Raw genomic sequence first — 11,402 nt, 5'->3', positions numbered from 1 at the left:
GACTGTGAGTCATAGGCAGCTCTTCCAGTTGTCCCCCTGCGCTTCGAATCCTCCTCCATGTGGAGACCTCCTCTTAGAAACCAGAGAAACTAAGTTCAGGGCAGCTAAATCTCCTGTGCTCACAGTTGGCAACCACCTGGGGCCTCCTAGGACCAGAAGCCCCCACCTCCTCCTGCAGGTGGGAACTAGGTAGGGGGCAGTTTAAATCCTCCTCCTGGTTCTGGCCTCCTGTGTCCCTCCTCTGCCCCAAGAGGCCCTGGTGTGCCCACCCCAGGAACATGAGTCATGCCATCAGCCATGGACACATATGCTTTGTGAGACCAGTCTATCCAAGTCATGCACACCCAGCCCTGTCCCCAGTTGCTCCCACATGCACGTCCTGAATGTACAAGCATTGGGATCTGCACACAACCCCCTGCAATTTTCCACATGGAGTACCCTGCAAGTATGTTTCCATGTGTGCTCACACATACCTGCACACCAGTTTTCTCACACACGAGTTCCATGCACTCTGCCATACCCGTGTGCACACGTACATAGTCCCATTTTCATGCCCACACAAGTAAGCGTCCCCAGAAATCCTTGTTTCCCTCTCTGCATCCATGAGTAGACTGCCCACAGGCACACATGTGCACCACACCTGGCAACTCGCGCACACACATTCAGTCTCTGTTTCCCCAACCCTGGCTCTGGACCCCGAGGGTGTGGGCCAGGATCCTCCCGCTTCCTCGCCCTGACTCGGCAGGCGCCAGGTGCACCTCCGGCCCTCGCCCAGCAGGCCAGAAAGGTGTGGTAATGAGGCAGCCCCCAGGTCTCCCACATACAATCGTCTCATCCCGGCCACTACCGTCCAGGTCTGAGGTCCTCATTACTGTCTCCTGCCTGGTCATTACTCTTGTGTCGGGGTAGAACCTGGCATCCGGCGGGCGGGGCCCAGCCGAGAGGATGGAGGGGGTGGTACAGGATCGAGGTGGCCACACCCTCCGTCTCCATGGCGATGCCAGCGCGGGGAGGGGCGGGGCGTCCAGACTTGGATGCAGGGACCGCTGTGGGGGGGTTCAGGAGGGGACGCCCCCTCCATGGCGGCCCTTTGGGGAGGGGTGATTTCTGAATGCGTCGACCTGGTCCTCCCGGCCTAATCCCCAGTCCCAGCCAGGGAGGCGGCGAGTACCGCGCGTTCCGGGCCGCAAATAGCAGCCTCGCCCCCGTCCTCTGCTATTTTGAGCCTCCTCCTCCCCGGCTACCCACCCCTGCAGCACTCGGGCTGAGGCGTGGGGCGAGACAGAGACCCCCTCCCACGCTGGGACTCGTGGCGGGCCTGGAGGAACACGGGTCAGGGTGACAGCTGGGCCGCAGCGCCCCCTACTGTCCTTGGGGTGAGCGTGATACCGGCTGTGGCAGGGATGAAGGTGGTCCTGGGCCCCTAAGAGCACGCCATGGGAGACACACGGTTTTGGTTACACACCGAGTCACAGGGACACGCGTACTCGTGTTACCACAGAAACAGGCACGGAGACATTTTACATACCTGTGACGCAAGTACACAATTTCCACACGATGCCCGGTGCAGGTGCACCCGGGGACAGGTATCCGCAGGTACCAGTCCACACCTTGATGGGAACTCAGGAAAGTCGTGGGTAAATGTGCAGCCCATACCAGCAATGGGACCGTAGTAAACGTTTAATAAATTTGTGCTGGTGGAATGAACGGATGAACAGGGCACTTCGCAAAAACTCTGAAGACTTTCTGGTGCAGGAATGTAGCGTGGATCTTTGGTCTGGCAGGCAGGGATCTGCACTAACTTTCTTTACCCATGGATGATAAAGGGCCACATGAGGAGAGACCTGGGCAGGAGGCAGGTGTTGGCTACAAGAGGGACTCCCCAAGGCTTGAGGATCCCTGCAAAGATCGTTCTCCTGATACCAGAGATCTTGGGACACCTTGAAAAGACGAAAACGACGCAAGGGGAGGAGTAGAGTGGCGCCGGCCCCGCATGGGGGTAGTGAGGGGGTTCTGGGTGCACTGGGGCAGGAGTGATGGAGCACCTAGTGAAAGGTAAGCCAGGGCTGAGCCCTGTGGAGGAATACAGTGGGGACTGGAGGACTGGGCCCTAGTGGTAGGCTTGAAAGGCCGGTGGGGGTCAGTCTGCATCTAGAGGTGGGATGCACAAGTGTTTGGCTAGGTGAGTGTTGTGGTGTGGGCCGGTGCAGGTCGGATTTGTAAGCAAACTGGATTGGGTGAAGTGGGTTCCCCAAAGTTGAGAAGTATGGAGAATTTGAATCGTGGTGATTATTGGGGTCCACGTAAATGAGCTTGTCTCAGTGTTGGGGTTTGGGTGAGCTTTGCGGCCAGTCTCGTGAAGTGGTGTGTATTCAGGAGCTTTGGACTCCTGGGAGTGCTGGGATGTTAGTTATGTGAACAAGTATATCAGGACTGTTGTCGGGGTTCATATGTTGTTTAGGTATCAAAACTGGGCCGCAGTATCTAAGGGAACCTGGGTGAGGTCGAAATGTAGGCAATTGTTGGAGCAAAGCAAAGGTCACAGTTCCACCAGAGACTCCAGCCTGTGGCAACAGCGGTCGGAGGCCTTTGTTCCGGGTGGGAGGTAGGTATGCGGAAGTGGGTCAGCCCCGCCCCGGTCCGGCCCCCGCTCGAGGGCGGGGGACTGCGGACTTGCGCGTTCCCGCCAATCACAGCGTCCAGCACCAGAGCGCGGAAAAGGCGTGGCCTATACAAGCCCGGCCTACAGCTCGCGAATATAAGGCGTGGTCACTGACCGTATAGCCTGAGATTGGCCGAGGCAGTACCTGGGGGCGGAGCCCTGTGGCGGCGTACAAAAGAGCGGCCCCCCGGCAGCCCCCCCTCACTTGCGCGTTAGGAGGCTCTGGTCGTTTTGTGGCGTCGTCTTCCTGCCTGCGTCAGGGACCTGCCCTACTCTGTGGTGAGGGCCCTGGCGGCACTGGCTCCAAGGGCCCCGGGCGGCGGGCGGCCTGGGGCCGGCCGGAGGAGGCAGGGAGGCGGCGGTACGCCCCTGGTTAGGGGTATTGCCGGGGCGGGCCCAGGGTGGAGTCTGCCCCACTGGCGGCGAGGGGCGGCGGTAGACCGGGCCGACCCGCAGCCGGGGAGCGTCCCCTCGGTGGCCTAGGCTTGCCGAAAGTGGGGCGCCGCCGCCGCAAAATGGCGACCGTGAGCGCGAGGCTGCGCCCCGCGAAATGGCGGGAGCACCGAGTGCCCGGATGCAATGGCTCAGGGTCCGCGCAGGACGCATGCGCGCGGTGTGGGCGGGCCCGGGGCGGGGCCAGGTGGTCGTCCTCAGCCCCGGCCTGTTTCCTCCGTTTCTCCTTGAATTTGCGCGAGGGCAACGCGGACCCCGTGTCTCAGTCAGTCCCCTCTCGGCATCCCAAGTTGGGTTTCGAGTTGTACGTTTCCAGGCCTGTGTTTCCGGAGCCATGTGGCAGAGGTTCTTCCAGCCCAGAAAGGGTCGGTCCAAATTAGCACCGGCCCCACATAACCCACTGCACGTTGGAACCCCACCCTATCTCCCTGCGAAGGTCCAGTTTCTAGCCACCCCTCCTCACAGGCGCCCTACAGTGGACCAACGACTTTGTTATTTCTACCCCAATGGTTCTGTTAAGTAGTTAGGTGCCTGTATACAAAAGAAAGAACCGAGATAACACAAGGGACAGATGTCTGCCTTAAGTGTCCAGTTCTAAATATCTCCTGAGGGTATCACCTGGGTATCCGCCACCAGGAGTGCACTGAGGAGTACAAGAACCTGTCCCACTATCAGGGAGCCCTAGGTGGGGACAGGGGGCCCAGAGTAATGAAGGAATTAACAGCTTTTTTTGAATTAAGTTTTGGGTGTGGGCCTAGGGTGATAAATAGCAGAAAGGTAATTTTTTAGTGTGTCCCCAACAAGCATATGTTACATATAAAGTAGAATAGGGGAAGAGTGGTGAACATTGAAGCCCCTGGAGGACCTCAAGATTTCAACGGTTTGCCACAGGCCACCATGGCATCAGATGAAGGCAAGCTTTTCGTTGGAGGGCTGAGTTTTGACACCAACGAGCAGTCGCTGGAGCAGGTCTTCTCAAAATATGGACAGATTTCTGAAGGTGAGGCTGGTGCTGGCCTGGCGGCAGCTGAGCAAAACTACTTTTGGGGATGTTGGGTGCCAATTGCAGACTTCTCCCCTGCACAGTGGTGGTCGTGAAAGACAGGGAGACCCAGCGTTCGCGGGGCTTTGGGTTTGTCACCTTTGAGAACATCGACGATGCCAAGGACGCCATGATGGCCATGAATGGGAAGGTGAGGGGCAGCTGCTCTGGGGGTGTAGAGGGTTCTGGTTCGCAGGGGCAGGGTGGTGCAGAAGCTCACCTGAGCCAGTCTCTTGGTCTCCACAGTCTGTAGATGGGCGACAGATCCGAGTTGACCAGGCTGGCAAGTCATCCGACAACCGATCCCGTGGGTACCGAGGTGGCTCTGCTGGGGGCCGAGGAGGTTTCTTCCGTGGGGGTCGAGGCCGGGGACGTGGGTTCTCCAGAGGTGAGTGCTACTTTGGCGCCTGAGGCCCTTGAGGACATGATGGGAGCACTGCTTCAAGGAGCTGGCACTCATTTGTTGTCCCTGTCCTTGTCTGTAGGAGGAGGGGACCGAGGCTACGGGGGGAGCCGGTTCGAGTCCAGGAGTGGGGGCTATGGGGGCTCCAGAGACTACAGCAGGTGAGGATGTGGTCCTGCCTGACTATGTGGCAGGCTTCTGTTGGGATGCTGGCACAGGGTTGGGGTGAGTAGACTAAGGTGCCCTCCAGTGCCCACATATTTCCTTCCTATAGCCGGAGTCAGGGTGGTGGCTATGGCGACCGGAGCTCGGGAGGGTCCTATAGAGACAGCTACGACAGTTATGGTAAGTCACACTCCGAGGGCCTGTGGTGGGAGCTCAGCAAGCTTTGGCACCCTCTGTGAGCAACACTCAGACCATGTCACTGTGTTTGCCCATAAGGGACGAGATTGCCCTTTCAGGTCTCCATGCCAGCAGCTATTTCTACCACAAAACATAAAAGCTAGACCAGACCAAGAAAGAAAGGGAGACAAGGGGCCCGCTGAGCAGGCAGCATAAGTGCATGTGTGGCCGCCCAGCCCCGCCGCCCTCAGCTGTGGGGGGGGTTGGTTGCTCCCGAGGCCACAGAGCCGAGCCCTTCAGGTCTGAACCCGGGAGTGGAATGCTGCCTCTTGTTGCGTGCTTCAGTGCTTTTACACTGTACCTGCTTCTTGTTCTCAGCTACACACAACGAGTAAAAATCCTTCCTGCTCAAGATCGTCCTTCCAATGGCTGTATATTTAAAGATTTTGGGAGCTTCGCTGAATCGTTAATGTGTAGTGAACACACCTCCTTGTACCCACTTTTGTAGTCTTACCAGTTCTGGTCTTGTCACACACAGCCTGACTGCTGCTCACCCCCGGATGGCTTATCAGACTTGACTTTTTAAGGAAGCGCTGTCAGTTTTTAAGGGTTTTAAAAACGTTTTTGAAAAGCACTTCTGATTTAACTTTTTTTTTTTTTTTTTTTTTTTTAAACCATGAGCCATGAGTTTTTGAGAAAATCACTGGGGGTTGTGTGGGTTTTTTGGTTTTGGTTGTGTTGTCTTTTTTTATTTCCCTTTTTAGTGGGGTTGGGTGAAGTTGGGCTCCCCCACCCCCACCCGATTCAAGTCTCTGAGATTGGACAGACTCTGAGTCTGCTTTTTGTTGGAAGCTGAGCAGGCTGTAGCTTTTTTCCAATTCATGTACTGTTTCTGAGTGTAGCATGGTGGGACCGGCCCCAGGTGGCAGCAGAGGTACCTGGCTGTCTGGGCCCAGCCTGTACAGCCCATCTGCTGTGTATAGTTCACAGTAGACTCGAAGATGTCCCTGAGAGGTTCTTGAAAATGTTTATTTATATTGTCCTTTTTTACTGGAAGACATATGCATATCCTATTGATGTTGTATTTGAAGTGGTTAAGGAATTCTTGTACACAGTTTCTTTGGCTTTACGAAGCTGATTAAAAGACCGTCTGAAATGAACCTTGCTCTGACAATTTCCCTTTCATTGCTCAACACACTCCTGCTGTTAGCTCTTGGCACTCAGACCTCAGCAGAGAGGGCAATTTGAGAAGCAGGTCTGCGAGCCCTGCCTGAGGCCTGCAGAGAGCTAGACCAGGAAGGCAGAGTAAACTGACACTGGCAGGCTCCTTGTGACAGCCGACTTCCACTGGTCCAGGTTAGGTGAGCAGGTGGGTGACAAAAGTGGGCAGGTTGGACCTCGAGGAGGGCCTTGCAGGCTCCTGGCGGTGGCAGCCGGAGGGCTCGATGGGGTGGGCAGCTCAGCAGAAACAGTAGACGTGTGGGCACTTGACGTTGACCAGACTGCGTAGCCTACAAGCAGGCCAGGGAGCAGACCGCAGTCAGTGTCCCTGGGTGACCACAGACTGACTGCTTGTTAGCTAGCTCTGCTGTTGCTTTACAAGTTCTGAGAGTTCTCCGCTAGCCTATGGAAGCTGCAGCCCCTCGGAGGACAGAAGTGTTGTGCGCCCAACAGAAACCTCTGAGACGCAAGCTGCTCCCTTGGCTAGCTCATATGTGGAAATAGTCCTGTAATTCGAGGTAACTCCTTTTGCTCGTGTCCACATCCCTCCTCTTGTCAAGAGCTCATTTGAAAGTAAAATTATGTGCCTGGGTAATGTTTCTTTGACTGTTTTTTGCTTTTCCATTTTCTTTTCTTTTTTTAAAAAATCAAGCTGGAACTAAAGTCAGATCCCAGCCATTAGCCCTTCCCTGCCTGCAGCCAGGCGAGCAGGCCAGGCAGTCGCGCTTCGCAAGTAGGTTCAATCTGTAAGCAGGATTGGAGAGCGCTGAGTATCCTGCCTTTTGGCTTTTTTGTTCATCAATTGACAGTGTTTTCCAGACCTCCTTAAGTCACACTCCTAACTTGTAGCTCTCTGATGTCTGTTGCCACTTTGAGTTTTTTTTTCCCCAGATCCCACACCATTCTCTAAGCAGTTCCATCCCCAGTGGGTAGCTGGCTCTGCTTAGGGATGGAATGTGGCCTGGTCAAGGCTCAGGCTTGCCCTGGTCATGCCAACCCATGATGGGGGCTCTGCCAGGATGGCCCGATGACTAGCTTGAGACCCTCCTAGGAGCTGTGGATGGTTTCGGGTGAGGTGGGGAGGGGCAGCTGTGAGCATGTCCAAGTCCCTGGGGTAACACTTCTTTGTTTTGGCAGGTTGAAGGGAAGCTGGCGCAACTCCGAAGGGTGGCCCAACAGCAGTGACGGACCTGGGGTACTGTCCCAAGAGGGATTTCACCTGGGAGCAGGAGCCAAAGGCACAGTCCCCTGCTCACAGCCTGTTACCTGTAAGTTCTTTTCTGGGGGGCGGGGGGGGGGGGTGATACACAATCCTCTGTCCTGGGGTGGGGGGTGACACAATCCTCTGGCTTGGGTAGTGTCTGGTCTTTCCTGTGGGTTCTCAACCTACAGCACCCTTTGGGGATACCTTTCTTTGTGCTCCTACTGGAGCCAGCTCTAGTTCTCCCTTCACTCCCTCCTCATTTGTCCAGCAGGTGCTTCATTGGCAAGGATGGAGTGCAGGGCTTCACATCACTCCAGGAGGACAAGGGAGTGGCAGCTTGCACGTGGCCAGTCCTCACCTGCAACAGTGTGGCAGGACATGGAAGTCAGATTTGAATAAAGGACTGGTGTGTCTACCCAGAAATCTGAGTCTGGTTTGGGGTGTGGCTGAGGGGGGTGTGTCCCTGAGCCTCAGGTGAACGCTGGGTGGGAATGGGGGTCCCCTAGAGAAAAACCTCTTCTGATCTTGGTTCAGGGTACTAGCTGGACCCAAACCAGACCAACCAGTTACTTCATTGTCTTCTTGGGTTCATCTGGAGGCACACTCAGCCTGAGAGGAGGAGGTGGTGGTCTCTGGGCCCCCTGATCTGAGATTGGCATCTGTCTCTCAGGGCCCTGGCGGCGGTATTGGCACAGAGTGACTTCGACACCATCGTCTGTGTTGCCCATAGGGCCAGGCTTTCTTCCTGAGCTGTTGGCTGAGAGCCCCTTGGGGTTGGGCCTGTCTGCTGAACTGAGCAAGGTGGGGAGGGGAGGGGAGGGGAGGGGAGGATGGTGGCAGCTGATCTAAGGCTGGGTCAATGCAGTGTGGTCAGGATGGCCTTGGTGACCCCTACCACCACCCAGGGCAGAATGCCCAGGCTGGGGCAGGCAGGCCTACTCTCCAGGAAGGCCTGGCCTATTCCTCAGCACAAGAGCCAGGGTGGGGACCAAAGTAGCCAGAGTTCCCAGGCCCATGTGGGAGAAGCTCCAAGGGTATTGTGCTGAGGATGGTATGACCTTGCCCCTTGGACGTACGTGTCTTTGACCCCGCAATACAATTGGGAACCTCTCCTGGGAAGGCACTAGCTCCTGTGTGGCCTATAGACTGCTCTCCAGGCACCCTTTTCAGACTGGGAGTCCCCATTGCTGTGGCACTCAGGCTGGGACACAGGAGGAACAAGTCTCAGCCTTCAGGCTCAAGATCCAGGGTGTGCGCACAGCTGGCTAGGCGCAGAGCACTGTGGGAAAAGCCCAAGACGTCAGAGGTGAAGTGGTGTTAGTGGATAAAGGGCGGGGTGCTTCCTAGCGTCAGGCTCCGCCCCCTGTGAGCCATTGGTTGCTACCGCCCTGTGCCAGTGAGGAACAGGAATTCGCGGGGGCAGGTCGGAGCCACCGCTTCCGCAGGGCGATGGGGCGGTGTGTGGTGCCGCTGCTGTTGCTCCTGCCGGTGCTGCTGTTGTCAGGGCTACTCTGCGGAGTCCAGGAGGTCACTTCCCTGTCGTCGCGTTCCTTGCAGTCTACGCTCTTGCCACCACAGGCCATAGTGAACGGGAGCCGGCTGGCTGCGCTGCACAACAGCACGTACCTGCAGCCGCCGGGCTCGCTGGGCTCGCAGCTGCTGCGCTCTTTGTACGTGCTTATTGGCCTCACCAGCCTGGCTGTACTCTACTTCCTCATACGGGCCTTCAGGTACGTCAGGCGCACGCTGCCGCCTCCCTGGCAAGCCCAACCAGTGCGTGCCTTGCCTCCAGAGTGGGCGTGGATGGTGCGTGTCGTCACGTGGTCTGGGTGGGTGACATGGGTCACGTGAAGCTTTGGTACATCCTAATGCGGGCACAGTTGCGGGGTTCTCGGATGCAGCAGTCCAGGCTGGACAGTGCGGGTGGGGGTGGGCGTATACTCACTTTATGTTTTTTCTGCAGTTCCCTGTACCAGGTGACGCCCACCAGCCCAACATGGGCCTGTGGTCCCAGCCAGAGAATCTGCACCCTCCCCTTTAAGCCATCCAGCCCAGAGAATGGAGAGGAGGGCCCACTGGGCAGGGCTGGATGGAACTGCTCCTTCCTTATCTGGAAATCAGTTTCTTGGTTCCATGCGTGTTCCCTCTAGAGAGTTGAGGACTCCTTTTCCTCGACCGTGCCCACATGCCCTGCCAGGTTCTGGTTTGGTCTCTGGCTTCCCTGTTTCGCTTCCTGTTCCGGGCATAGCTCCAGAGGGCCTTTGTCACACAGAGCTGACCATGTTCAGACGCTTTAAAGAGGTCCTTTTTGTCCCCAACTGGCACTCCTGTGGGTGCACAGTGCTCTTGTCCCCTCTGAGTTCTTGATCTTGCTGCATCTGCTGCAGAAAGCCTCCATCCTTTCCCTGGTGGTGGTCAGGAGCAAGGGCTTGCACCTGAGACAGACAGCCCTCACTTTAGGTGTCCCTTGTACCGCTCACCCCACTCTGAGACCCCGTTTTCTCATCAGTAGAGTGGGATAACAGTGCCCCCTTGAGAGGTCCTACCAAGGGAAGCGTCCACCCATTATTGACATAAGAGCGACTAATAATTACTGTGAACGTTATGAAGCAAAAGAAACACAATTAGACAAGGAAGCTTCACAGCAAAACTTTAGGGGTTGGGAGAGGAGGTGGAGAGCAGAGGCAACGGAGGATCATGGGAGAAGGCAGGAAGCAGGATGGGGTGACTCAAGACAGCCACTGATCATGCCTGGGACTGCTTCCAGGTTGAAGAAACCCCAGCGGAGGAGCTACGGCCTCCTCACCAACAACGAGGACCCCGCAGAGATGGCCTCCCTGGACAGCGATGAGGAAACCATCTTTGAGACCAGGAATCTGAGATGGTAGTGAAGTCCTCCCCCCACCTCTAGAAGCTCTGGGTGGGTGGGTGGGTGGGTGGAGCAGGGTTGGAGAGTTGGGAAGACCACTGATTCTTGAGGTCTTCCACATGTGACCAGGCTGTGTGGCTTTGGGTAAGACATGTGCCCTACCTAGCCTCAGTTTCCCATTTCTTTCAGATGGGAAGGGGCCACAGTCTTGAGTCAGTGCTCTGGGCCCAGCCCTGAAGACCAACATTGTCATCAGAGTTGGAGAATTAAGTGCAGGGTGCTACAGAGGGGGTGGGTTGGGTGGCCTCTTCATGGCTCCAGCCCCAGGAAGAGCATAGCAGGCAAAGGGAATGGCAGGAAGGAAGAAGGAGTGCAGGACTGAGGACCCAGGGGCTTCTGGGACTGGACATGAGCATGGAGTGATGGCCATTCAGCCCAGCTTGTTGGGTGCCCAGGTGCTGAGGTCAGGAGACCAGGGTACGGTTCTGGCTTTCCAAGCTTCCCAGGGGAGGCATTGCTATAATGAGGTAGCCCCTCTGGTCTCCTCCATCTCCTATGGCTAGGGAACCCCTTCCCCTTTCCCCCAAGATGCAAAGTCAGGCAGGGCCTGGCAGGCTGGGGGAGGTGGACCCTGGGTGACCTGGAGGCAGCAGCTGGACAGGTAAGAAGGCTCCTGGGCACTTGGAGGGTGAGCCTCAGGCACAGTGGAAGGGGGTGGATCAGGGTAGGCCCCTTGTTCCACATCTCTCACCCCTACCCCTCATCTTCCAGACATTCAGGTCGGGGAGGCAGTGTTCCCAGCAGCCTTGGGGGAAGGACAAGAGACAGGGCCCACTCCCAGTGCCTACACACCTGGCAGTTCTGCTGGCCTGAGAGCTCGAGTGGGACCTGCCCAGCCAGCCTGAAGCCACCTTGGCCCTCCACTGCTACAGGACCACCCGGGATGCCAGGTGCGAACCAGAGGGGCCTCCTGCCGCCCCATCCAGGATTCTGAGACCCTATGGCTGGACTTTGACTTGTGCTCCTGACCCTCCCCCATGAGGACACAGCTGAGACCTGGCAGGCAGGTGGGCTGATGGTCCTGTCTGGGAGTGCCTTCCCACTGGGCTGAGAACAATAAAGGCAGCAGTGGCTCTGTAGCTGTCACCCAACTCCATACTGGGCCAGACCTAGCATCCTGGCTCACAGGCAGGGTGGATAGCAGAA

General features: G+C 56.9%; 2 protein-coding genes across 8 annotated transcripts; both read left to right on the top strand.

Moving 5' to 3' along the window:
* The first annotated feature begins 2,791 nt into the window (after nucleotides 1–2,791).
* On the top strand, nucleotides 2,792–8,132 carry CIRBP (cold inducible RNA binding protein). 6 transcript variants are annotated; one of them, XM_045202433.1, is made up of 8 exons: nucleotides 2,792–2,941; nucleotides 4,007–4,115; nucleotides 4,202–4,308; nucleotides 4,404–4,545; nucleotides 4,643–4,721; nucleotides 7,261–7,391; nucleotides 7,596–7,733; nucleotides 7,998–8,132. In XM_045202433.1, exons 2-7 carry the CDS (start codon nucleotides 4,013–4,015, stop codon nucleotides 7,724–7,726), a joined length of 693 nt encoding a protein of 230 aa, XP_045058368.1. In that variant the 5' UTR covers nucleotides 2,792–2,941; nucleotides 4,007–4,012; the 3' UTR covers nucleotides 7,727–7,733; nucleotides 7,998–8,132. The 6 variants fall into 6 exon arrangements, with proteins under 6 accessions (XP_045058368.1, XP_045058369.1, XP_045058367.1 ...); XM_045202434.2 differs by lacking the exon at nucleotides 7,998–8,132 and having other exon boundaries at nucleotides 7,599–7,742; XM_045202432.2 differs by lacking the exon at nucleotides 7,998–8,132 and having other exon boundaries at nucleotides 7,596–7,742.
* Nucleotides 8,133–8,279: 147 nt separating this feature from the next.
* On the top strand, nucleotides 8,280–11,335 carry FAM174C (family with sequence similarity 174 member C). Of its 2 annotated transcripts, XM_024568851.3 has the most exons (3): nucleotides 8,280–9,057; nucleotides 10,095–10,211; nucleotides 10,968–11,335. In XM_024568851.3, coding segments are annotated over exons 1-3 (399 nt in total). In that variant the 5' UTR covers nucleotides 8,280–8,776; the 3' UTR covers nucleotides 10,969–11,335. The 2 variants fall into 2 exon arrangements, with proteins under 2 accessions (XP_024424619.1, XP_024424618.1); XM_024568850.3 differs by lacking the exon at nucleotides 10,968–11,335 and having other exon boundaries at nucleotides 10,095–10,215.
* The last annotated feature ends 67 nt before the right edge of the window (nucleotides 11,336–11,402 follow it).

This window comes from Desmodus rotundus, chromosome 9 (genome assembly GCF_022682495.2).
Source record: "Desmodus rotundus isolate HL8 chromosome 9, HLdesRot8A.1, whole genome shotgun sequence".
In the NCBI taxonomy this organism is placed as follows: domain Eukaryota; kingdom Metazoa; phylum Chordata; class Mammalia; order Chiroptera; family Phyllostomidae; genus Desmodus; species Desmodus rotundus.
The sequence above is the reverse complement of the archived record's forward strand: the minus strand, read 5'-3'. Positions and strand labels throughout refer to the sequence as shown.

What these genes read in the sequence shown, in the direction of transcription:
- CIRBP (XM_045202433.1), top strand. Translation starts at nt 4,013, where the DNA reads ATGGCATCAGATGAAGGCAAGCTTTTCGTTGGAGGGCTGAGTTTTGAC. An exon ending in ATATGGACAGATTTCTGAAG is followed by an intron (nt 4,116 to 4,201) that starts GTGAGGCTGGTG and finishes TCCCCTGCACAG; the next exon opens with TGGTGGTCGTGAAAGACAGG. An exon ending in CTGCTCACAGCCTGTTACCT is followed by an intron (nt 7,392 to 7,595) that starts GTAAGTTCTTTT and finishes TCATTTGTCCAG; the next exon opens with CAGGTGCTTCATTGGCAAGG.
- FAM174C (XM_024568850.3), top strand. Translation starts at nt 8,777, where the DNA reads ATGGGGCGGTGTGTGGTGCCGCTGCTGTTGCTCCTGCCGGTGCTGCTG. An exon ending in TTCCTCATACGGGCCTTCAG is followed by an intron (nt 9,058 to 10,094) that starts GTACGTCAGGCG and finishes GACTGCTTCCAG; the next exon opens with GTTGAAGAAACCCCAGCGGA.